Raw genomic sequence first — 25,508 nt, 5'->3', positions numbered from 1 at the left:
CCTAGGCTGGCCGGAGTCTCCTCCCTTCCTTTTTACCCTCCCACTTGGGGCGGGGAAGGGAGGGGAAAGGAGGGAAGAATAAAGCGAGAGGTGGGGAGCGTGGGTTGGGGGCGGGGGGCGGGGGGCGGGGGGGAGACAAGAGACCGGAGACCTGCTGCAGGAAACGGTTTCTCTGCTTTGCAAGAGGGAGAGGAGACACTAGCTCTGGAGTCACTCTGCATGGGGGCCCTGTGTGAACCGGTGAGCCGAATGGGGAGGCAGGGACCTTTCCCCTGCCGATGCCCCCACCCCACCCCCAAAGGGTTAACACCTTCTGCTGCTTCCCACTCCACACCCCGCCCCATGGCTGGGGATCCCCGCACTTTCCCAAGGTAACCCCCACTCTACCCCCGCAGCCCAAGATCATGGGGAAGATTTCTTTAAAAAGCCGCGCTAAGCTCAGGGTGGAAGATAAAGGTTAGGAGGGGTGGCGGTCGGGCATGGGATCCTCCACCCTTTTGATGACACTGGGGCTTGGCAGCAAACTTACCCCCTAACCAGTCTTGCCTAATCCACCCTGCGCTTCTTGACTGTTTCATTGTTTTGTTGGTTGCTGTTCTTAATTCTAAAAGGCACGATTATGATTGTTTGAGAAGCCAGAGGGCAATGCTAGCTTGGGGGCCAGTACACACGTTTTCCTGGCCCTCTTCTCAAGCAGGGTTTACTTTGGGAGACACACCTGTGGGAGTTGGAATGGGGTGGGGTGAGAAATTTTCTCCTGGGAACCCAGTGGACTCAGTCCCCATCAGTGATTCCCAAAGCTTGCTCCTTTGCCTCTTTCTGCAAATCCTGATGTTGCCTTTAAATCTCAGGGTATGTGGAGTCCCCCAGACCAGAGGTAGGTAAGGTGAAAACGAAGACAACTGAGAAGGGTCACAAGGCAGAGCCTGGAGCTCACCAGTAGTTTTTTCTCAGTCAGTCTTTCTCCTGCAAATCTGATTCCCATATCCTTGAGGAGTTGGAGAAATCCTACATCTGCAGGGTTCACCTCTGTCCAAATGTCTCTTGTCTGATCAGTCAATCAAAAAAGCATTAGTTGCCTCCAATCTGCCAGGCACATTGCCTAATCTTGCCTATTCCCCACTTTCTGGTTGCATTCTCTGCCCTTATCCACCCCATACTAGGAACATCAGAGGTCACATTTATGTGCTGAGAAGGGGAGAAGAGAGAGAGGTCAGTGACTTATTTGGGTTCCCTTGGCAACAATAGAATCCAAAAATCTCAGGTTGGTTTCTCTCTCTCTTTCTTGGAGGAGTCCAGGAAACAGGAGATCCCATTTCAGGTGTGCCTCATAATTTGTTGCCAGCCTCTGCAGCCTGGGAAGTACCAGCTCTAATCCCTGGGATCTTTGAGATAGACAAGAACTAACTTGAACACTGAGCCCTATCTCTGGGTCCAACCTTCAGAACCTCCTTGATGCCTAATCTGGGTTTGGGAGAGGAAATGGTTGAGGAGTCTTTTGTCCTTTAGCAGCCTCCAGGGGGTGACAGCCCCCCAGGATTGTTTTCTGGAAAGGGGGACACAGCCTGGACATTGGGTAGGAAAAGAAGGGGGGTCCCTACAGTTTGAGACATGAGATTCACAAACATGAAACCCTAATTTTTCACTTTTGAATCTGACTTTTACCTTAGGGTCTCTACATGAGAAGCATGGATCTCATTTTGTCCTTATGTTTTCTGTAGGTTTAGAGTGATGCTTACTTGAAACCCATAGAAAGGGCAAGGAACAGTCTAGCATTGCACTGTTTTTAGATAAGGAGGTGTCAATGAGAGAAAGTCAGGAGGATAGAATACAAAGATTTTAAAAGGGTAAGGATTATGTTTTCCTTAAGATATCCTGTGCAGACCCAAGTACAGATTTGTCAAAGAGGGTAAAGAATCTGGAACCCTCATCCAGAGAGATAAGACCAGGAAGCACCTCCCTTGGCCCTGACAGGCTTAGCTCTATAGGTAGGGCAGTAACTGGCTTTAGAACCCCCAAGGTAAGATTAGGAGGGCCAGGCTGCTGTCAGTCTTTTCTCTGAAAACATGGGCCAGGAAGGCTCTGTTCACTATGCCTACTTTTCCATGATGAACAAAAAGTCAGCTTCCCTGGAAGATATAGATAATGCAAATAGGGAAACTGAGTCACTCATTTCTTTCTTCCCTGTAATTGTAATGCTGTAGACATTTGGCCCTGCTTCAGTAGGTATGCCATCAATTTGTCCCTTGGATAGTCCCAGACAACCAGATGGTTGTCAGGTTCTCAGGCATCGCCTCTGCCAATGGGTAGAGCAACAGTGAAGGCTGAGTTCTCAGCCTAAGTAACTAGGAAATTTCTGCATATGGATTAGCATGATTTTAGTAGTCATGGTCAATATTGATATAATGGGCAATACTATAGGTGATCCCTCACATCAACTTGAAATTCCTGAAATATGTGGGGAATTGATTTGTAGGAGGGAGGCTGGCTGTAAGTCCTGGTGAGCAAAGCAGTCCCTATCCCTCTGTGGGCTTCTAAAGGGAGTTTAGAGAAGGGATTTCTGAAAAAGCTTAGATGCAGAAACCATTAGGTTTGAAGCTGGAAGGGACCTGAAAAGTCATTTAGTTTAACCTCACTTTACTGATGAAGAAACAGGCAAAGAGGGGAAGTGATTTTCCCAAGGTCACACAGCTTGTAAGAGACAGAACTGGGATTTAAACCCAGGTCCTTTGGCTCCAAATCCAGGAAGAAAAGGAGGAAAGGGAGAAACGTGAGGACAATAGGAAAAGGGGTTGAAGAGAGGGGAGAAGCAGCAGGTTGAGGGCAGTCAAGGTACTTGACAAAGGCCAGGATGAAAGATATGCTGGAAGTTTCTGGGTACCTGCCCCAGAGAATTTAGAGCTGAGATTTATCCTCTCCTGAATGTGGTCTGGAATAGGTTTAGGAGACTCCTGAGGACCAGGGCCTTGGAGTGGGAGCCAAAAGTGGGGCAAAAGTGAACTGGACCCTCCATCACTCCTGACCCCAAACCCTTAAGAAACCTAGAAAGGCCAGAACATTCCAGCCCCCAAGAGCCAAGGGAAGTCTGGGCTGAGTGTTTTCCTTCCCTTCCAGACTCTTGACCCACAGACCCAGGAGCCAGCAGTCAAAAGAACAAGATCAGTGTATCCTCTTCTACTGCTCACTCCCATTACACTTCCTGCCTTGCCCCTACCCAGCCCTGAATATCAGTTGGGTGTCCCAAGGCCCTACACTCTCTCTCCACACCGCCGCCCCCCCCCCCAGCCTTTGCTTCAAAATATCTTCTGGAGTAGTGATAGTATTCATTATATTATTCTACTCCACCTTCTAGAGTAGCAATAGAATTTATTATTTATGAGTAAATTTTTTAAAATGCACCAAACACAATTAAGATATACTATAGATTAAGAGACGCTCAAGAGGTAAACCTAGATAGAGTAACTCCATAACAAATACTATGGTAGATGCTACAATGACTAAAATAAAATGACTGGGAGAAATGAAGTGAGATTTTTAAAAAGTAGAATATAATTTAGAATAAAAGGTAAAAAACCTTACCCAAGTAGTAGACTCCTTGAAAATAGACTCCTTCATTAACTGATCATTGAAGAAAGTAATTAAAATTAATTAAAATTTTAAATTTAATTAAATTTAAATTTTAAAATAAAAAATTGATTTGAAAATTAATTGAAAATTGGTCATTGAAAAAATAGATGATGTAATCAGAATTCAGTGATATCGTAAGAAAAGAAATATTTTAACAGTCAAAAGATTGAAAAAATAAAAGAAAATGTAGGCATCTGCTATCAAAAACAATTGACTCAGAAAACATAGAGTTTAAGAAGCATTGGTTTCCCTGAAAATCATGACCAAACAAAAAAATCTGGTCATTAGATTTTTTTTTTAATTTTTTTTGGGGGGGCGCAATTGGGGTTAAGTGACTTGCCCAGGGTTACACAGCTAGTGTCAAGTGTTTGGTCTGAGGCAGGATTTGAACTCAGGGCTGGTGCTCTATCCACTGCGCCACCTAGCTGCCCCTCTAAAAAAGTATTATGACTTTTAATATAAGACTTTCAAACCTTCTTGATGAAAAGACAATAGCTGCACAGAAAACTTTGAAATGCAAACATAACAGCTGAGATAAACTTGGGTTTTTTTTCTGTAAAAAGTATTTTATTTTTCACTTCCTAAAGATAGTTTACAACATTCATTTTTATTTTTGTAAGATTTTGAGGGGGCAGCTAGGTGGCGCAGTGGATAGAGCACCAGCCTTGGATTCAGGAGGACCTGAGTTCAAATGCGGCCTCAAACACATAACACTTACTAGCTGTGTGACCCTGGGCAAGTCACTTAACCCCATCGTCTAGCCAAAAAAAATTTTAAAAAAATTTTGAGTTCCAAATTTTTCTCTCTTCTTCTTCCCTCTCGTTCCTCTCTCCAAGACAGCAAGCAATCTGATATAGGTTATACATGTATGATCATGTTAAACGGATTTCCACATTAGTCAGGTTGTAAAAGAAGAATCAAACAAAAGGGAAAAAACCATGAGAAAGAAAAAACAAAGAAGAAAGTGAAAATAGTATACTTCCATCTGTATTTAGACTCTATAGTTCTTAGTATGGATGTAGCATTTTCCATCATGAGTCTTTTGGAATTGTCTTGGATCATTGTATTGCTGAGAAGAACTAAGTCTATCATGGTTGACCATCGAACAATATCGCTTTTACTGTGTACAACGTTCTCCTGATTCTGCTCACTTCATTCAGCATCAGTTCATGTAAGTCTTTGCAGGTTTTTCCAAAATCCATCTGCTCATCACTTCTTATAGAACAATAGTATTCCATTAGATACATATGTCATATCTTGTTCAGTCATTCCCCAATTGATGGGTATCCCCTCAATTTCCAGTTCTTTGCCACCACAAAAAGAGCTGCTATAAATATTTTTGTACATGTGGGTCCTTTTCTCATTTGTGTGATCTCTTTGGGATACAGACCTAGTAGTGGTATTGCTGGAACAAAGGGTATGCATAGTTTTATAGCCCTTTGGGCATGGTTCCAAATTGCTTCTCCAGAATGGTTGGATCAGTTCACAACTCCACCAAAAATACTTTAGTGTCCCAATTTTCCCATATCTTCTCCAACATTTATCATTTCCTTTTCTGTCATGTTAGCCAATCTGTTAGGTGTGAGGTGGTACCTCAGTGTTGTTTTAATTTTCATTTCTCTAATAGTGATTTAGAGCATTTTTTCATGTGACTATAGATAGCTTTAATTTCTTCATCTGAAAACTGCCTGTTCATATCCTCTGACCATTTATCAATTGGGGAATGATCAAGATAAACTTAGAAAGGCAAATACATTTGAGCAATTTGGAAGGAGTTAAATAATGATGAAGTGATCACTTTCTAATAGGAAAAGAGGGGAATGTCTCTTCAGAATTATACTGTCTTTAAAGGTCACAGAAGGAATTAAGTAACATACAGACAGCAGATCAAGTGTATTTTTGTTCTGTTCTGTTTTGTTGACTTTAAGAGAGAAAAGAAAAAGGAGTATAGAGAGACAAGTAAGGAAGAAGGGGAAGGAACTAACTATTTTTCTTAATTGGAGTGCTTAAACAAAGGATTCAAACATGAAGGAAGGGGAGTATGAGAGGAGCAAGAATCTTGTGAACCTCTATTATATCTGAATCAGACAAATGATGGTTGAACACTTACATGTATACACAGAATTTGAATGAGAAATACATTAAACTTAATTAAGAAAGAGAGAAAATGAGAATAGTGAAGGGGGTTTAAAGGGAAGGCAAAGCTGAAGAGGGAACAGTCAAAAGTAAAACAGACTTCAGGCCCTCTAATTTGTTTCTATGATCTTTTCTGTCTAAGTCATATATCCATTTGGAGGTTATTGTAGTACATTGTGTGATGTTGTTCAAAATAAACCTAATTTCTACCAGACTGCTTTCCAGTTTTCAAGCTGTTTTTGTCAAATAGTGAGTCCTTAACCCAATAGTTAGAATCCTTAGATTTACCAAACATTATACTATTATATGTTCAATTGCTTTTGAGTTTTGTGTACCTAGTTTGTTCTACTGATCAGCTTTTCTATTTTGTAGCCAGTACCAGATAGATTTGATGATTACTGCTTTATGGTATAGTTTGAGATCTGGTACTGCTATGTCTCCTTCCTTCCCAATTTTTTCCCATTATTTCTCTTAAGATTCTTGACATTTTGTTAATTTTGTTATTATGTTTCTAGTCCTATAAAGTAAGAGTGGTACTGAATCTATAAATTGTCATTTGAATTTTATTGGTATGATTTAACCATAAACAATTAATTGCTCTTCAATTATTTAGTCCTGTCTTTGCTTCTGCAGAGAGCTTTTTGTATATGTATTCATATAATTCCTATGTGTCTTGTTAACTGGATTCCCAGATGTTATACATTTTGCAGTTATGTTTTAATGGAATCAGTATAGTTAGAATTAGAAGGAAAGTAGTTAATTGAGAACAATCTTTGCAGCAAAGTCTGATATAGATATATAATAGCTAATTCAACATATAAATGGTCAAAGGACATGAAGGAGTTTTTAAAGGAATGGCAAGCTATCAACCAAATAAAAATGCTCCAAATCACTAAGAAGTGAAATACAAATCGAAATAACTCTGAGGTTCTACTTCAGACCCATTTTATTGGGAAATATAACAAAAAGTGATAATGATAACAGTTGAAGGAGTTGTGAGATGACAAACTGATGCACAGTTGGTGGAGCTATGAATTGTTCTAGCCATTTTGGAAAGCAATTTGAAACTATATCCAAAAAGTCAATAAACTACATATCTTTTGACCCAAAGATATCATTACAGGCAGTTCTTACATAATGTAAATTTACATTATGCACATTTGACTTTATTAAAGAATTCTGAAAAGTCCTCATTTAAAAAAAAATTAATTTTATTGTGCACTACTGTGCTGTCCCACCCACCCCCACCAAAAAAAAAAAAAAACTTTAAAAAAAAAACCCTCCAAGTGAAAGTAGTACATTGGCAAGTGCTGAGAGGTTGCCACTGCTGCTGCTGTCAGATTGGGAGCTTGGCTGGAGACCTCCATCACCCCAAGAGACCTTTGCCCCACTCCCTCTCTCAGCCCTCAGGGTCCAGGCCCCATCTATTTGTCTTTCTACAGCCCTGCTCAGCCTGTCACCCATCCTCTCCTGTCTATGTGTCTGCCCCCCCACATGTTCTTCCTGTCCCATCTTGTTCTATCTTCTCTGTCCTCCATACCCCATATGTCCTCCTTGCTTCCCTCCTTCCCTTCCCCATGTTCTTCCTCCCCCCCCAAATTGCTTAAGTAGTGGTCTGTGGAATGGTTCACTTACATAAAGCAAGAGCTGTCTGTACTATGCTTTTACCTAAAAGGGATCAAAGAAAGAAGGAAAGGAACCATATACACAGAAATATTTATAGCAGCACTTTTGGTTATTGCAAACAAAATCAGCTGGTGAATGGTTGAACAAAAGTAAGCATCGGAATGTGATGGAATAGTAATGTGGTGTAAGAAAGAACAGGACAGATTCAGAATCCTGGGAAGATTTATATGAATTGATGCAGAGTGAGATAAGCAAACCAACAGAACAATTTATACAATAAGTATAACATTGTAAAAGAAAACCACTGTAAAAGACTTGAGAGCTATGATTGATACAACAACCAGACACCCTTCCAGGGGACTGATGATGATTTTTGTTTTCCAACTCTTATAATTGAGATGATTGACTAGAGGTACAGAAAGAGATAAACTTTGTTGAAAAATTTTTTTTTTTTTGCCAAGGCAATGGGATTAAGTGACTTGCCCAAGGTCACACAGCTAGTAAGTGTTATGTGTCTGAGGCCGGATTTGAACTCAGGTCCTCCTAAATCCAGGGCCAGTGCTCTATCCACTGCGCCACCTAGCTGCCCAAGATAAACTTTTTAGACATGGACAATGTATGGATCTGTTTTGCTTTACTTTAGTCATTTGTAATAGAAGGGATTTTTGGAAAAGGGAGAGGGGGAGAAGTGATAGTGCAACGAAAACTGTGTGTGTGTGTATAAGAAGAGGTGGAAGTTCAGAAAGGGACACATTAAGCAGGATAGTGTTGGAACTACTACAATAAATTTAATATATACTTAAAAAAACCCAGCTGTGCATAATATGATAGCTATCATCCATATGATGCTTTAAAGTTTGTCAAACACTTTATAAAGATCATTTCATTTTATCCTCACAACAACCCTAGGAGGAAGGGACTATTATTATCATCCTCATTTTACAGATGAGAAACTGAGGCAGACAGAGAGAGGTTAAGTGACTTGTCCATAGTCTCATAACTAGTAAGCCCCTTAGTCTGGATTTGAATTCAAGTCTCACTGACTTCTAAATTTAGCATTTCATCCATGTACCATCTAGTCACTTCAATCACATTATGTTGTTCAGTTATTTCATTTGTGTCTAATTTCATAACCCCATTTGGGGTCAATATACTGGGGGTTTGCCATTTCCTTCTTCAGTTCATTTTTACAGATGAGAAAACTGAGGCAAATAGGATTCAATAACTTGCCCACAGTGCCACAGCTACCAAGTGTCTGAGGCCATATTTGAACTCAGGAAGATGAAGTCTTCTGACTCCACATCCTGTACTCCGTCCACTGTGCCATCTAGCTTGTCTTTTTTATTTTTTTTCTGATTCTTAATTATATAAAAACTTATTTTTTTATATTTTAATATATATTTATTTAATATATATTTAATATACAATTATATAAAAACTTATATTTTATTATATAAAAATCATTTATATTGGCTGATGTTTGTCAAGTTTATGTATTAAATAATAACAAATAACGGGGAGATCCAAAGAAAGAGAAGGAAAAAAAAAGGACAAGAGGGAAAGAAAAAGAGACAGAGAAGGGAAATCAGAGGAGCTGGGATATTAGTGGTAGGGCTGGGTTTATAGGTGGGTTAGAGGTCAGAGTAAACTTGACTAACTGTCAGGGGAGGAACAGAGTAGGATCCACTGATGGCCCTTGACCTTTCAAATTTGCTGAGGAAACAAATCCTAAAGTAAGTGAAAGGTGCATGGATCCCAAAGAGTCTGCTCCAGTCGCTGGTCTTTGGAGTGAGGATAGCTATAGGGGATGAGGAGGAGGGGAATGGAAAGAGCACCAAACTGGAAGTCAGGAGAATTTGGGGATGAAGCGCTCAGGCAGACACACTCAGGCCCCTATTCCAAAGGTGGGGCGAATGTCAGTTCAACCACCTCCAGCTAGATCTTCTGATGGGAGTAGAGAGGCAGAAAGGGGACAGGAGGTGCATAGCTCTGTGCTGAGGTCAGAGGCCTGTCAACTGTGACTCATTAAAGAAAGCACCCTCAGAGAGAACACTCAGTCCCAAGGATTAAATATCAGCTTTGAGGAGTGTTAATGGCTTAAGCAGGTGGCAGGGAAGTGTTTGAGTGTTTCTGATGGTGCTCCTAAATGGTGAGATGAGGGAGGCAGCAGGAGTGGGCACCCTGGTAATAACCTCCCTCCTTTCCTTGTTCAGTTGTGTCCAACTATCCTTGATCCCATTTGGAGTTTTATTGGCAAAGTTGTTTGCCATTTCTTTCTCCAGCTCATTTGACAGAAGAGAAAACTGAGGCAAACAGTATTAAGTGATTTGCCCAAGGTCGCACAGCTAGTAAAATCTGAACTCAGGTCTTCCTGACTTTAGGTTCAGATCTCTATCTACTGTACCACCTAGCTACCCTTCCTACAGGTTTCCTGTAGAAGGTAGCATTTTAGCTGGGACCTAAAGAAACCAAGCAATTGAGGAGGTGGAGAAGAAGAGAGAGAACATTCCAGACAGGGGGGAGAGTCAGAGAAAATGCTTGGAACTGAGAGATGGAGCGTCTTCTTCTTGGAACAGCCAGGAGACCAGTGTCCCTGGATCAAAGAATACATGTTAAGGAGTAAGGCATAAGAAGACTGGAAAGGTAGGGGCAGGACTAGATTATGTAGGGCTTTGAATGCCAAACAGAGCATTTTGTATTTGATTCTGGAAGTAATAAGGAGACACTATCTATTCCATTGGCCCAGTGGGCATCTTAAATTTTCCATAGTCCAAGTTACCTCCTGAGCTCTGCAATCAAGTCTTCCCCAATAGAATCAGCATAAGGCCCTAGAAAGAGGTTTGGCTTGGTAGTCAAGACATCTTTGTTCCAATCTTGGATCTGCCTCTAATTAGTTGTATGATCTGGAGCAAACTCTTTCCTACTTTGGACCTCAGTTTCTTCATCTTGAAATGAAAGGGTTGGGTTTCAAAGGTCTCTTCTCATTTTGACGTTACATGATTGATGAATTCCCCTCCTCAAATAACGCCAGCCTTAAGAACAAAGGAGAGGGCAATGGCAGACCATTCCAGTATCTTTGCAAAGGAAATCCTAAACGTGGTCATGAAGAGTCAGACAGGACTGAAACAACTGAATACCACCACCACCACCGCAGGAAATCATTCCCCTTAATTCTAGCGCCTTCCCTCTGGACTATTTCCTGTTTATCCTCTACTTAGCTCATTTAAACATAGTTGTTTGCAGTCTCCTGTATTAGATTGTGAGCTCCTTGGTGGCAGGGTCTGTCTTTGCCTATCTTGGCATCTCCAGTGCTTAGCATAGTGCCTGACACATAGTAGCCGCTTAATTAATACTTACTGACTAAGACAACATTGGTCAGAAAGTAATAGATTTAAGGATCTCAGGATATTTAGAGCTTCATGATACAGGGTACCTACTCCCTCTTGTCCCACATGTATTTAGTGAAATAAGTGCTGAATTGGGACTCAAGTTCAGAGTTCAAATTCTATTCCAACTCTGCCACTCAGTACCACTTAGTGAGGGATCTTGAATGGATTACCTTGGTAACTTCTCTGGACCTTGGATCCTTCCTCTGTAAAAATGAGGAGGTTGAACTAAATAATCACTGAGGTCCCTACTGGCACTGAAGTATCAACTGGGCCCCTCCACAGAAGCCTTGACCCTAATGTGTTTGTGCCCATCGCAGGAGTACATCTGAGTATCTGCAACAGGGCCTTCCATACAGTAGGCACTTAATAAATGTTTTTTTGAATTATATGTCTGTGGCAGATCATCATGAATATAATTTTTATAAATATACATCTTCCCCCATCAAAATTTGTTGAATGAATGAACAAGTGGTATGTAACCTCGAATTGCATTTTTAGGCTGTGGAATGTAGAGTCATTCAAAAGAATAACAATGATAATAAATAGCATTCATTTAGCACCATTAAGGGTTACACAAAGCTTTAAATATTCTCTCCTTCGATTCTGTAAGGTCCTAATTCAGGCATTAGTAAATGATGTTTTCAAGAGTGATGTGGAATCCTGGAGGGAGGAAGAGGAATTCGAGGGTATTTCAGTTCTAAACCTTCTTAGAATTCCAGCAGCGTGAGAAAAGAGCTTAGAGGTCCTTTAGTCCAACAAAGGAGGAAACTGAGGCTCTGGGAGAGAGTAACTTATGGAGGTGGGAGGTAGTAAGGGAAGGTTGTCACACAGCTAGTTAGTGGCAGAACTAGAGGTATTCAAAAATTGGTAAGTACTCGTTATGGGATTACTTTTTAATTGGTTTTCCCTTGCATTCTCAAGGCAAATGAAGGTGAATTTTATGACTGTAATTGACTTGCTTCAGCAAACACCTGAAAGTAAAAACATAATCAGCCTTAGCATAAAGAGAGCCTGGGTAGGAAGCTTTTAACATTTCTTCGTTAGGATTAGGCATGTGATAGAGTGAGTGAGTGCCCCTTTCCCTCCTGTGGCAAGGGGGCATGGCCTGGTGTCAAAAGATCTAGATTCACATCTCCCCTCTGCTCTTTACAACCTGTCCTTCCTGCCCAGTTGACTTCTCTGTGAAATGATGGTGTTGGCCGTGTTTTCTTTTCCACTCTAAACTTTTGGGGGAGAGATGGGTAGAGAATTTAGCTTTCTCAGAGGCTCAGGGGCCTGACTTAAGGCACTGTTCACTCTGCCCCATTCATCCTCATGGAGACATTCCTGTTCCCAGGCCCCTCCCTTATCTCCTGCCTACCTGGCCCCAGGAAATGGGATTGGGATTGGGAGCCAGAGTGTGGGCCAATTACTACCTCTCAGAGGGTGGTACCACTTTAGGGGAACCTGGGTAGCCCTGGAAGCCATGCCTATAAGGAGGGACAGGTTTTTGTTGTGTGGGCTTGGGCTTTTCCTGTGAATGTGGCAGATGGCCAAAAGGGAAGGCAAGCGGCTAGGCTGCCACTGGCCTAATTCCTGACCCCATCTTTCTCCTCCCGGAACCTAGGTGACTCCTGCAGGAGAGAATGCCTCAGGCCCAAGAGCAGATAGAAAGCAGCTGGTCTTGGGTGGTATTGCTGGCCACCATAGTGGTGCAGGGCCTGACGCTGGGCTTCCCTACTTGTATCGGTATCTTCTTTGCTGACCTCCAGCATGATTTCCGAGCCAGCAACAGCGAGACATCCTGGTTCCCCTCCATCCTGATCGCATTACTTCACGCTGGAGGTGAGTTCCCTTCAAGGGGGAGGGCCTGGAAACATAGACCATGAGGCTGAAGGAGTGGGGTTAGGGGCCGCATGCTCATTTGAGTCCTAACTCCTAGGATCAGGGTATTAGAGCTGAAAAATGGCTCTTAGAAAGCACCTAATCTAAAATCTCATTCTACTGAAGTAGAACCTGTGGTCTAATGACTTGCCCAAGGTCACACAGCTGGTTGGTGAGGTGAATTATAGAATCCTAGAATGTGAGAGCAAGAAGGGGCCTTAGAGATCATCTGGTCCAACTTACTCCTTTGACATATGAGTTAATAATACTTTTTAGAGGGGCAGCTAGGTGGCGCAGTGGATAGAGCACCGGCCATGGAGTCAGGAGGACCTGAATTCAAATCCAGCCTCAGACACATAACACTTACTAGCTGTGTGGCAGCAGCTAGTGGTATTGCTCAGTGCTACTGAATCTCATGCTCTGGAGGATTCCCTGGACCCTGGAACTGGTTCTCTACTAGAATGATGCTGGCTGTGGATGTGGCTGGGAGTCACCCAATGTGGCTTGGGTTGTGGTACAACCCAAATTTAGTTGTAGGGTACTTGCCAGTATGCTGTAATTATTCTTAAGACTCTCCCGTTAACTACAACATCACTGAACTTGAAAGTCACAGGACCCAGATTCAGATCTTCAGCCTGCCACTTACTACCTTGAGAAAGGGACTTACTTTCTCTGGGTCTCAGTTTCCTCATCTGCAAAATGAGGAGATTAGATTAGATGGTGTCTATAGGCCATTCAAGCTATAGATCTCTGACCTGGATCCTATGAGCTTATGATCTTCTTGTTCCTTGGAGTGTTTCCAGAACTGTCTGGTCAGGGATTAGGCAGCTTATTCCAGGAGAAGATAGAAGCCACCCAGGAAGCAATCACTGTGTCTGCGCTGGATCCAATGAGAATTCTCATCACTGTGAGAAGAGGAAGTGAGGGACCAGGACATTAATATGTGAGGTAGATAGAGCCAAGAAATACGGCTTTCCCTGGTACTTTCTAGAGAGCTGGAGGGATAGGGGTGGGAAAACTGAGAGGAAGGAAAGAAATAAGCATTTATTAAATGCCTGCTGTGTGCGAGGCATTGGTTTAAGTGCTTTTAATTTATCTTCACAACAGCCTTGGGAGGTAGGTGTTATTATTATCTCTATTTTACAGTTGAAGAAACTGAGGCAGACAGAAGTTAAGTGATTTGTCCAGGTTTTTACAGCTAGTAAGTATCAGAGGCTGGATTTGAACTTGGGTCTTCCTGACTCCAGGCAAAACTCTCTATCCACTATACCACCTAGCTGCTTTGTGACCTTAGGTGGATGAGGTCAATTCAATTTAGAAGAACAACTCTTTTTTTTTTTGTTTGTTTACTTTCATTTTTTAAAAAAATTTTATTTTCAGTTTCAAATTTTCTCCCACCACCCATTGAGAAGGTAAGAAATATAATACCTATTATAATAGGAAGTCATCCAAAATATATTTCCACATTAGCCACATGAACAACTCTATTTTTCGTCCTAGTCTAAGGGGTTCTTCCCAGTGGGAGAGTCGGGGTTAGGAAGAAGTAAAAAACATACCCAGAATACAAACAAAGATGAATCAGGCATGACACAAGCAGTTTTACTCCCACACGGAGGAATGCCAGGCAGTAAAGAATCATAGAATGATTAAGAGGCTTCGATTAAGAGGCTTCATTGAGACATTTGCAACAGTGCTACTCATTAACTATTTCATATCTTACCTCCCTGTGTACAGCCCCATCAGTGCTAAGTGAATTCTTTCTTACCTCCTAAAATCTTTCCCTAGTCAAGGGAAAGATCTCTCCCTGACCAGAGGCTGGTCAACCTCTGTCACTATTTATGACCCACCTGCTGTGGAAACTGGTACCCTGATGTCCTAGTACCCAGGAAAGAGCCAGCTGCCTTTAGAGATCTCACAAGGCCTTGTACCAAAGCCGAGAAGATATGAAGAAGGAACAACCCCATCCTGGATACGGGCTTCTCTAAGACGCTCTAAGCTTACAGCTTTCCACCTTGTAGGGGACAAGCATCCCCTCCACCAACCCTATAAACAGAGTCAGCAGGAATAGGAGCCCTTAGGGATGGGGTTCCAGTTCAGCAGTCAATTGTCATACCCTGCCAGGTAGCAGTCAGGGAGTATCTGTGCCTGCTCTTCACTGACAGGAGGTAGGGAAGGAGCCTTTCCATCATGCATTGCCACTTTACATGCTACACAAAGTGCTTTGCAAATTATAAAACATTATATAAATGTCAATTATAATTGGTTTTATCTACTACACAGAACTTCTGAGGATCAGATAAAATGATATATAAAGCACTTAATGATGGGCAAAGGGACTCCACCTGTGATTTCATTAGTACAGGAACCCCCTGGTGAAGAAATTCCTTCTACCAATGCAGGTCAGCACCTTCTCTGCAAATTATAGCCTTAGTGAGTTGCCCAGACCTCTGAGAGGTTAAGTGACTTGCCTGTATATCCCAGAGGCAAGACTTGAAACCAGGTCTTCTGGATAGGAGACTGACTTCCTGTTCACTATGATGGACTGCCTCTCTTATAACTCTATGGGTAACTGTGTGACCCTGGGCAAGTCACTTAACCCCAATTGCCTAAAAAGAAAAAAAAAGAAAAACCTCTATAGGACAATATATTTATTTAGGCTATTACAAACATAAGCCATTTCTCCCTCTCAGGCCCTGAATCAGCCTCTGCTGGGACTGTCCTTCCCAACCCCCCCCCCCCCCCACTGTGGTCCCTAGAGGTTGTTTCAGTAGCTGCTTCCTGGCAAGAGTGTTGATTTCAGCCTTTGTCTTAGTAACCTAGAATGGGTTGCCACTGAGATCATTCCTGATCTCAGCCAATTCCAGGAGGTCTCCAGGAAAGAACAGGGAAAGTAGCCAGGATGTTCAGAGTGCCCGACAGAGAAGGAAATCCTCTGCCAACCCATTGGACTGGGTGTGTTTCACACACACACACATACACACACACCCCACACCCACACCCCTTGCACACATGCTACCTCCCTCAGCTTGGCCCTAGATAGTAAGAATGAAGAGGATAACAGAAGCTGGTTCAGGTTTCCTCTCCCTCCCTTTCTTCCCCTCTTACTTGGCCCACAGCATGCTCTGCTGGGTCTCTCAGCTGTCTTCCAATCACCAGGGAATGTTTTTCCTTGCTTTCTCATGAGATTTGTTGTGGTGAGATAGATTACAAGAGCTGGCAGAGAGATGGGAACAGAGACTACCTGTCCTTAGCTCATCCTCCAGCAGTGGGGGTAAAAGACCCCAGTCTAGGGAATGTCCTGGCAGGAGAAGGGATAGATTTCTGGCCCCTTATACAAAGGAATGGTGGCTGGGAGAGTAGACTGAGGGTCAGCAAGCCCTGGATTCAAGTCCTGCTTCTGAGGTATACTAACTTCATACTAAGAGACTTTAATATACAAGTTAATGTTCCTTATACTAACTTATGTGGCACAATGGATAGAACACTGGACTTGAAGTCAGGAAGACCTTAGTTCAAATCCTGCTTCAGACACTTACTAGTTGTGAAACCCTGGACAAGTCACTTAATCTCTGTCTGCCTTAGTTTCCTTATCTGTAAATTGGAGATTATAATAGCATCTTCTTTACAAGATTGTTGTGAGGATCAACTGACGTGTCTGTTCAGCCCTTAGCACAATGCTGGGCACATAAGTCCTTAATAGATACTTATTCCCTTGCCCTCTAATCAGATGTAAGCTACTTGGAGAGCAAGTGTTGTTTCATTTTTGTCTTTTCCTTCCTAGCATACATGCTCAGAACATAATAGCTACTTAATAAGTGTTTGTGGAATGTTGAATTAATTAGTGGGGATCAAACTGACTGATTTATTCAATCTGTCCCTCCTGCCAAGAAGATATCTCTAATAACAAAGAATTTAAAAAAGATTTTAAAAAATTGGTTCAACTAAACTAGCTAACACATGAACCAAACTGGACATTGCAGGCAGTGTTCCATACCCATAAATCCCTAACTCTGCAAAGCAAGGAAAGAAGTAAATTCTTTTTTTTTTTTTTTTTGGCTAGGCAATGGGGTTAAGTGACTTGCCCAGGGTCACACAGCTAGTAAGTGTTATGTGTCTGAGGTCGGATTTGAACTCAGGACCTCCTGAAGCCAGGGCCGGTGCTCTATCCACTGTGCCACCTAGCTGCCCCTAAAGAAGTAAATTCTTGCAGCTCTTCTTTGGGGCCAAGCCTGGTCATTATAATTTCATAGTATTCACTTCTTATCTTATTATTTTTTCCATTTACATTGTTGTAGTCATTGTATACATTGTTTTCCTAGTTCTTTCACTTTGCATCAGTTCATCATATAAGTTTTCCTATGCTTCTCTGTATTCATCACATTTGTATATCTGATAGCGCAAGAATACATTACATTCATGCTCCTCTACTTGTTCAGCCTGATGGTCATGTTCTTTGTTTCCAGTTCTTTGCTACTACAAAGAGTAGCCTCAAAGGGTAGAACTAGGAGCAGTTGCAAAGAGGCAGCTTTAGGCTTTGTGAAAGGAAAAACATCCTAACAAATAGAGCTGTATATATTTTGGAATATGTGAGACTTTTCTTTTTATCATTGACCTCCTTAAGGGTAGAGGTCTAGCAGCAAGATCTCTGGGTCCAAGGTATTGATATTTTAGTAATTTAGCATAATTCCAGATTGCTTTCTAGAATGACTGGATCAAACTGTCCACAGTATACACACCAGTTAAGCTGCACTTTTCTGAAGAGACCGGCCACAGTCTACCTGAAATGGGCTTTCAGAGGACCATCAAATGTTTACAGTTTCTGTTGCCCATGGAAGTGTAAAATAGAGAAATGACTCCCTCCTTATTGTTGCATATTTGATACATATGGGACAGGAGAACATTCAATTTAAGTAGAAAGAACAGTTTGTAAGAAAACCATTTAGTCAGAGTTCTCTAATCTTTGGGATTTCAGATTTTGTGATGCTTGGATGTACCAATAAACATGCTGTTGTTTCTCTTGTATAAAAAAAAAATGGTTGGACCAATTCATAGTGCTCTGAACAGCATCAGGCAGCTCTTTACTTTTACAGAGTTTTCATTACATCATTTAATTCTTGCTGTGAACAATCCTATGAAGTAGATAACTATTATTCTCCCCATTTAACAGGTGAGGAAATTGAAGTGGCTCAGGGAATTTAACTGACTTCCCCAAGGTCATGCAGCAAACAAATTACAGATTCATATCTCGGATTTGTGGTTCCCTCTCTTATGCTCTCTCTATTATGTACATACACATCCACACCTGCCCTTCTCTTCTATAATCACATTGATTACATACAAACTCATCCATATTATAATGTTCCCACTATTACAACCACCCATACACTTTCACACATAATCTCTGGCATTCACATTCCTGTTCACCCCTAATCTGTGCACATACTCATACTTTCTTTCTCACATTGCCACATCACTGGGAAAGGTGACATTTGAAAAAGCTCTGAGTCATAGTGAGTACAGGAACTGGGACTAAAGTTAGTCGGATGTCTGGAAGTGGGGTGAGTGGGGTTCAAGGTGCTGTCCTGCTTAGTTGCCCAGCAACAGATGGCCTGTGATAGCTCATTTCCAGATATCTATGTCTTAGATTGTGCTATGCCCTCATTGGATATAGAAATAGGTTGGAAGATTTCCCCCTAAGCATACCTTAATGGATTTAACCAATCCTTGTTCCAGGGTTCCATGTCTGAAGACTACCTACACATAAGCTTTTAATCATTAACTTCCTGCAACCTAATAAGCTACTTAGGACACAAGACCTGGGAAAATCAGTTCACTTGAGATAGCCTCAGAGGGCAGAAGTAGAGGCAGCTTTAGGCCTTGTGAAAGGAAAAACTTCCTGACAAATAGAGCTGTATGCTAACAATAACAACAGCAACAATTACAAGAATGATCATTTATATAGTGTTTTAATATTTGCAAAAAGCCTTACTTATTTTATTCTCAAAATAACCCTGTGAAGTAGGTGCTGTTATTATCTTCATGTTACAGATGAGGAAACTGAGGCAGACAGCGGTTAACTGACTCAACCAGGGTCACAAAACTAGAAAGTATCTGAAGCTGAATTTGAACTCAGATCTTGCTGACCCCATGTCCCACACTCTATCCACTGTACCGCTTAGGTGCTTTGTGGTAGAACGGGCTGCCTCAGGAGGTGGTATGTTCAACATCACTAGACGCATATGTATAGATTGGATGACTTTCAGGAATGTTGTGGAAAGGATTTCTGTTCAGGAAACCATTAGACACTGAGGTTCCTTTCAACCTTGAGCTTCTATATTCCTATGGGGTGGGATAGGATGGAAAAGCTCCCTTTGATCTTAAAATGTCCTTTCAGGAATGTTGCAGAAAGGATTTCTGTTCAGGAAACCATTAGACACTGAAATTCCTTTTAACTTGGAGCTTGTCTGATTTTGTGGAATGGGATAGGATGAACAAGTTCCCTTTGGTCCAATGTGTCCTCATGCCCTAAATGTGCGCTACTCTCCAGGACTCTGGGCTCTCCCCTCTGCCTCCATCCCTAACCTGTCCCACTCTCTTTCTTTCTGGTTTCACCCCCTTCCCGCAGGGCCCATTTGCAGTATACTGGTGGAGCGCTTTGGTTGCCGCATGACAGTGATGCTTGGAGGAGTCCTGGCCAGCTCAGGCATGGTGGCCAGCTCTTTCTCCCATTCCCTTAGCCAGCTCTACATCACAGCCGGATTCATCACAGGTGACAGCCATCAGCTGCCCTCCCTCTTTCTTCCCCTAACCTCCTATGTCCGGGGTTTGGCGGGATGGGGTCTTGGAGGAACAGTACCAGAAGATGGAAGGGAAGACAGCAGATCTGAGAAGTGTAGCTGGGGAGAGAGAGAGATGGACAGGCTGTTTAAAGACAGGAATGCTGTGCTGTTCTGGCTTGCTCCAGAAGTGATCTCTGGCTTATGCCCTAGAGGCAGCCTCAGTCATGGGCTAGAGGCCAATCCATGTCTAGCTGGGCTAGATAAGTGGGTGGGGAAAGGGGCAAAACTGCCACCTTAAGGAACTGTTGGGTGTGGGGAATGGACCTCAACTCTCATCATAGCTTTAGGAGACCCATCTAGAAGGATCACTGAGATGGCATCTCTTCCTTTCACTACAGGCCTGGGCATGTCCTTCAGCTTTCAGGCAGGAATCACAGTGTTGGGACACTACTTCTCCTACCACCAGGCACTGGCCAACGCATTGGCCTCAGCTGGTGTCTCCATTGGAATCACACTGTGGCCCCTGCTTTCCCGCTACCTCCTGGAGGATTTCGGATGGAGAGGCACCTTCTTGATCTTTGGTGGGGTCTTCCTTCATTGCTGCATCTGTGGGTCTGTCATGAGGCCTGTGGCTCCTAAGTCTGAGTCAGCCTACCCCCCACCCAACAAGGTCCCCGAACCGGGTTGTCTGTTGACTTGTGGTCGGGCTGTGCAGAGACATCTGGCCTTTGACGTCTTCCTCCAGAACCAGGGCTACCGCTTCTATACCCTGGGTGTGGTATGGCTGCTGATGGGCTTTATGGTTCCCCACATCTTCCTGGTGCCCTTTGCCTTGAGCCACAACATAGAAGAACACAAGGCTGCTTTGCTCATCTCCATAATTGGCTTCAGCAACATATTCCTCAGGCCTGTGATTGGGGTGGTGGCTGGCTGGTCAATGTTTGCTGGTCATCGTGTGTACCTTTTTGCCCTGGCAGTCTTGTTAAATGGGCTGAGTAACCTCATCTGTGTCATCTCAGCCAGATTCTCTGTGCTGGTTTTCTATTGCCTGGTGTACAGCATCTCCATGAGTGGCATCGGGGCTCTGCTCTTCCAGGTGCTCATGGATATAGTGCCCATGAACAGATTCTCCAGTGCCCTGGGCCTCTTCACCGTCCTTGAGAGTTTCACCGTCCTCATATCTCCTCCTCTGGCTGGTGAGGATACAGAGGTTACCAGTTGGGGAAGGATGCTGGGGATAGTATCTGGGAAAGGAAACTTACTGTGGGAGGAAAAATTGGTTTTGGTTCTGTTACTTACCATAACTGTAATCCCAGGCAAGTCACTTAATCTCTCTAGGCCTCAGGTTTCCTCGTCTATTAAAAAACGAGATGGCTAAACTAGATGGTATCTAAGGCCCCTGTCAGATCTAAATATTATAAGCCTATATGTAGGTGCCCAGGGAAGGAAAATTGCATATACCACACAGTCTGACTTAAGTAGATGATATAGTGAGAAAAGTATGAGATTTGGAGCCCAAAGGCCTGGATCCAAGCCTTGCTGGCCTCTTAACTAGTTATATGACCTTTATTTCCTCAACAATAAAATGGTGATAATATTACCTACCTTGGCCACTTCCCAGAGAATCTCACTTTGACAACAGGAAAATGCTACGTTATTTATGTAATTTTTCAGGACTTGGGAATCTATCAGGGAGGATGACCCTCAGAAATAGCTCCTAAGCTCCCTGCATGCCTCCCCTCACTCAACCTGGCTTCCCTCTCCCATGCAGGTCTACTTTTAGACACTACCAGCAACTTCAGCTACATTTTCTACATGTCCAGCTTCTTCCTCATCTCAGCTGCCTTCTTCTTGGGCCTCAGCTTCTTCATTCTCAACAAGAATAAGGAGAAACAAATGACGGACAGAGTCCATGAAGAACTGACTCTGGAAAAGGACCTCGCCCAGAGATGCACAGAGGAGCCTTCGACTCAGCCACACTCCACAGTCACATATGTGACATATGTCACAAGTGTCTGAGCCAAGGAGCTCGAGGGGGCATAGACCACCAGTCCTCCCTGACTCTAGGCCTTCCTGTGCTAGCCCTCCCTTTATTATGTCTCGTTGGTCTCCCCACTCAAGGCCCAATGAAGCACTAGCTTCTTGAGCTCTCTTACCCTGTGATCAGAAGGCTCCTCGAACCCCTGGCTCTCTCCCCTTGAGGGGACCAGAAAGAGGACCTTGCTTGTATCTTTTCCCACCTCCCTGCCTCTCCCACCTCTCGGGAAGGAGCAGCAAGGTCTATCTCCGAGAGAACTAGGGGAGGCTGTGAGCAGCACTGGGCAGAGGGAACCAGATTTGTTCTAGCTGAGATCAAGAAAAACAGTATGTTTGAATTATATACAAGGACATTGTTTCTTGGAGCAACTGGCTATAAAACTCTTTGAACTAATGAGGTGAATTGATGAAGCACAGAAAATAAGTGTGGGGTAAGTTTTATTTCCCTTATCCTGCCCCTTCTTTTTTTTTTTTTTTCCTCCACTTGGCAGAAGCAGTCTGGTTGGAATTTTGTTTGTTGATTTGACTGGATTGAGTTTCCAAAAAGAAGCTTTCTCAGGGACCTTTAAGAATTGATTTTCTTTGCATGACCTGAACTTACTCTCTGTTCTGCTGCATGCAGGCAGGGCTGGAGTGCCATGGCCCTGATTGTGCCCAGCAGGGTTGAGTCAGGGCCCTCATTGGCACCCCCTGTCTCATTATCAAGTGAATGTGGACCTACTCTGGATCTCCCTGCTTCCCCGTGCTAAAATCCCACCTAACCCCTGTGCTGTAAGACAGAGATGCTTCAGGCACAAGCCCCTGTATTGAACTAGTTTTCCTGATAGGGCAGAGGGGAATTCAGATTTACAGGATATTTGTCAAGTACCCACTGTGTACCAGGCATTGTGCTAGCCATCGTGGAGAATGCAAAGATGAGCAAAAGACTGTCAGAGAATGCTAGAAGCTCTCCAGTAGCTCATGGTCTAACAGTAGGGCAGGCTGGAAGTCTGGCATGGGCCAGCAGGCACATATATTTGCTGCTAAATATCAAGCCTTAAAGGTTTTATGTAGGGTTTGGTTTTTTGTGTTTTTTTTAATTTTTATTTTTATTTTTTTGTGGCCCCCCTCCCCTGCAAGGTTAGGAGGCAGCTAGGTGGCTCAGTGGAGCCTGGGCCTGAAATCAGAAAGATCTGAGTTCAAATCCAGCCTCATATACTTACTAACTTGTAACTCTGGGCAAGTCACTTAACCTGTTTGCCTTAATCCACTGGAGAGGGAATGGCAAACCACTCCAGTATCTTTGCCAAGAAAATCCCACAGACAGTGTGGTTTTATGGGGTCATGAAGAGCTGGACATGACTGAATAACAACAACCCTTGCGGGGGGGGGGGGGGGGCAGGGCAGGCCAAAGGCCTAATAAAAAGCTAATCCCTGAAATCGCAGTTTACCAGCACAAAAGTCTTTTTCTCTAACCCCAAAACCCTAGGTCATTGCTCTCCTCTCCCAGAACATTTCTAACTCCACCCTATCCCCACTTCCCCATAGTGGCAACAGTCCCAGGGTGAGATAAGGACCAAGGACAGAGCATCAGTTTGCAAGGTGGAAGGATCTGGAAGGTGACATGCAGAGGGAAGTGGTTTAATTTTGGAGCCACTCCCTTAAAAGACCCAGAAATAACCCCAATTCTCCTTCTGGGCTTTTCATAGCAGTGGTCTGGTCCGGGACCTCTCCAGAAAACACATTTAATCTGGATCTCATCTCTCTGCCCACCACAAAGATCTAGATAGAGGACCTAGAACGGAAAGGTGGGATTCTCTTGTCCTTCAGTGACCTCATTGCTCTGCAAGATAAATGGATGGAGGATACCCACCCACCCAGGGTGGAGTCAATTTCTCCACTGGGTGATAGGATCAACTGGTACATTAACTCCCCCAAGAAGCCAGCCCCAGTAACTGCAGCCCTAGCAAGAAAGCCATGGCGTTTGGTAGAAATAAGGATACCCTTTTGATTTGGAGAAGTAGAAAGGACACATTTGTTGAATGAGTCAATCAACAAGCATTTATTATAATATATACCAAGTACTGGGCTAAGTGGTGGGGATACAAAGACAAAGCACACAAATCTTGGCCCTCAAGAAGCTTACATTCCCTATCTGGGGAGATACATGTATATAAATACATACAGAATATATATTTTTAGAGCAGACCTGTGATTTCATTTTTAGGGGGCATTCTTGATAAGGAAACTCCCTCTACACATGCAGATCAAGACTTGTTCTGAAACTCAAGAGTATTAGTGAGCTGTCTGGGGATGCTGAGAGGTTGTGACTTGCTGAGGGTCATCTAGTATGTATAAGAAGTGGGACTCAAACCCAGGGCTCCCTGACTCCAAGACCATCTTGCCAAACTTTTCTGATCATGTAGCACATGTCAAGAATTTAAGCACATAATTCTAATATATGTATATTTACTTATTTATGATTACATACATGTACTACTGAACTAATAATTGTGTGTATTATATAACATACACAAAATAGAAAATTTTTAAATGAGTAAATAAAATATTTTCAATATTATTTCGTTATTAATGATCTAAAACCCTTTTTTGTTCTTGATAGAATTATTAATGTTAATGATATCTCAGTCAAAGGAATGTCAGTCAACAAGCATTTTTAAAGTACTCACTATGCCAAGTACTGGGGTTACCAAGAAAGGCACAATATGATTGAATATGCTTCATTATACGTGAAAATCTTGGTTTAACATTTTGTGACACAGCAATTGAAAGGTCTCATAAGTACAGTTTATTTGAATACTTGTTCTAAAAGGCTGTAATAGCTGAAGAAGATAGTTCACAAGGTTATATACGGCCTCAAAACAAGAAGCACATTGTTGACCACACTTACTAAATCAGTCTTCAATTTTCAGTCCCTTCCACCAAGTATATGCAAAGGTTTTTGTTGAACATAAGCCAGTAAATTTCTCTTTCTTGATATCAATTGATCTTGAGAACGAATTGCATTTTTCTGTTTTTAGCAAATGGGTTCAAAATCCACTGAAAGTCTTCATTGGGAAAATTTTTAAATACTTTAAAAAAATTTTTTTCCAATTTTTTAAAAATAGCAGATATAAGCATGGCACCAGCATTTCTAGAGAGATGGTAGACACTCAAGCAGATGCTATCCCAGAGTCCACCAGTATCATGATGGAATATGTTGGAGGATTTCTGGGAAAGGGGAGCTAAAGGGAGTAAGCTTAAGAACTTAATCTCCCATCTTCACACAAGGTGGGCAGTCCAGGGTTGAGCCACATGCTGCATCAACAAGTATGCGCTCTCCTGCTTTTTGAGACTTTAACAGACTGTCACATTGCCACTACTGCTGATGCAGTTGTTTCGGGTGGACCAAAGTGGGGCTGAGAGACTGCCTGATAGCTGAGATTGCTGACTGGTAAGACATCTTCTTCATCTCCACTATTCTGTGTGGGGGATGGGTGTAACTCTCATTAGTTGCTTGACTCTTGAGTTTTTGCCTTTACTCCTTCCCATGAGGGATTTAAAGAATTAAAAGCAGAAGAAGCCATTTTTGCTTTGTATGTGCATTTGCTGCATTCTGTTCAAATGAACTGTCGTCCTCCCCTTTGCCCACTCTTCTTTCATTGGTATTATTTTATTCTCCTTTATTTAAAGGAAAATCTGGTAGTCACTAGTCCATGTGATTAGTGCTAGAGTGGAGATTTGGAGAAAGGCTTGGATCTGATTAGAAAGAGAAAAGGGGCAGCTAGGTGGCGCAGTGGACAGAGCACTGACCCTGAAGTCAGGAGGACCTAAGTTCAAATCCAGCCTCAGACCAAACACTTGACACTTACTAGCTGTGTGACCTTGGACAAGTCACTTAACCCCAATTGCCTTAAAAAAAAAAAAGAGAAGAGGCTGGAGGTGCAGGGTAGGAGGGAAAAGCAAATTGGATCCATGGGGAACTCACAAGTAAAATTAAGGTTCATTGAGATAGTATTCCTAAACCAGCCAGCAGAAGTTCCCTGTAATGGGCAAGACCTGAGTCAAGCCA

The 25,508-nt window shown here is 42.7% G+C and overlaps 2 protein-coding genes across 3 annotated transcripts in view; both read left to right on the top strand.

The window, feature by feature from the left end:
* The first annotated feature begins 140 nt into the window (after positions 1-140).
* Positions 141-21,455, top strand: SLC16A5 (solute carrier family 16 member 5). Of its 2 annotated transcripts, none has more exons than XM_027873197.1 (5): positions 141-240; positions 12,385-12,602; positions 19,267-19,410; positions 19,819-20,616; positions 21,192-21,455. In XM_027873197.1, the coding sequence occupies exons 2-5, from the start codon at positions 12,404-12,406 to the stop codon at positions 21,437-21,439; spliced, it is 1,389 nt and encodes a 462-aa protein (XP_027728998.1). In that variant the 5' UTR covers positions 141-240; positions 12,385-12,403; the 3' UTR covers positions 21,440-21,455. The 2 variants fall into 2 exon arrangements, with proteins under 2 accessions (XP_027728998.1, XP_027728999.1); XM_027873198.1 differs by lacking the exon at positions 141-240 and adding an exon at positions 265-371.
* A 344-nt stretch (positions 21,456-21,799) lies between these two features.
* Positions 21,800-25,508, top strand: part of ARMC7 (armadillo repeat containing 7) — a 30,251-nt gene continuing 26,542 nt past the window's right edge. Inside the window, exon 1 of the mRNA XM_027873201.1 lies at positions 21,800-21,888. The gene's annotated coding sequence lies outside the window, so the exon portion shown is untranslated. The remainder of the gene's footprint in view (positions 21,889-25,508) is intronic.

This window comes from Vombatus ursinus, unplaced genomic scaffold (assembly GCF_900497805.2).
Source record: "Vombatus ursinus unplaced genomic scaffold, bare-nosed wombat genome assembly UNPS02014801.1, whole genome shotgun sequence".
Lineage (NCBI taxonomy): Eukaryota > Metazoa > Chordata > Mammalia > Diprotodontia > Vombatidae > Vombatus > Vombatus ursinus.
Note: the sequence above shows the minus strand (reverse complement) of the source record. Positions and strands in the feature narration are given on the sequence as shown.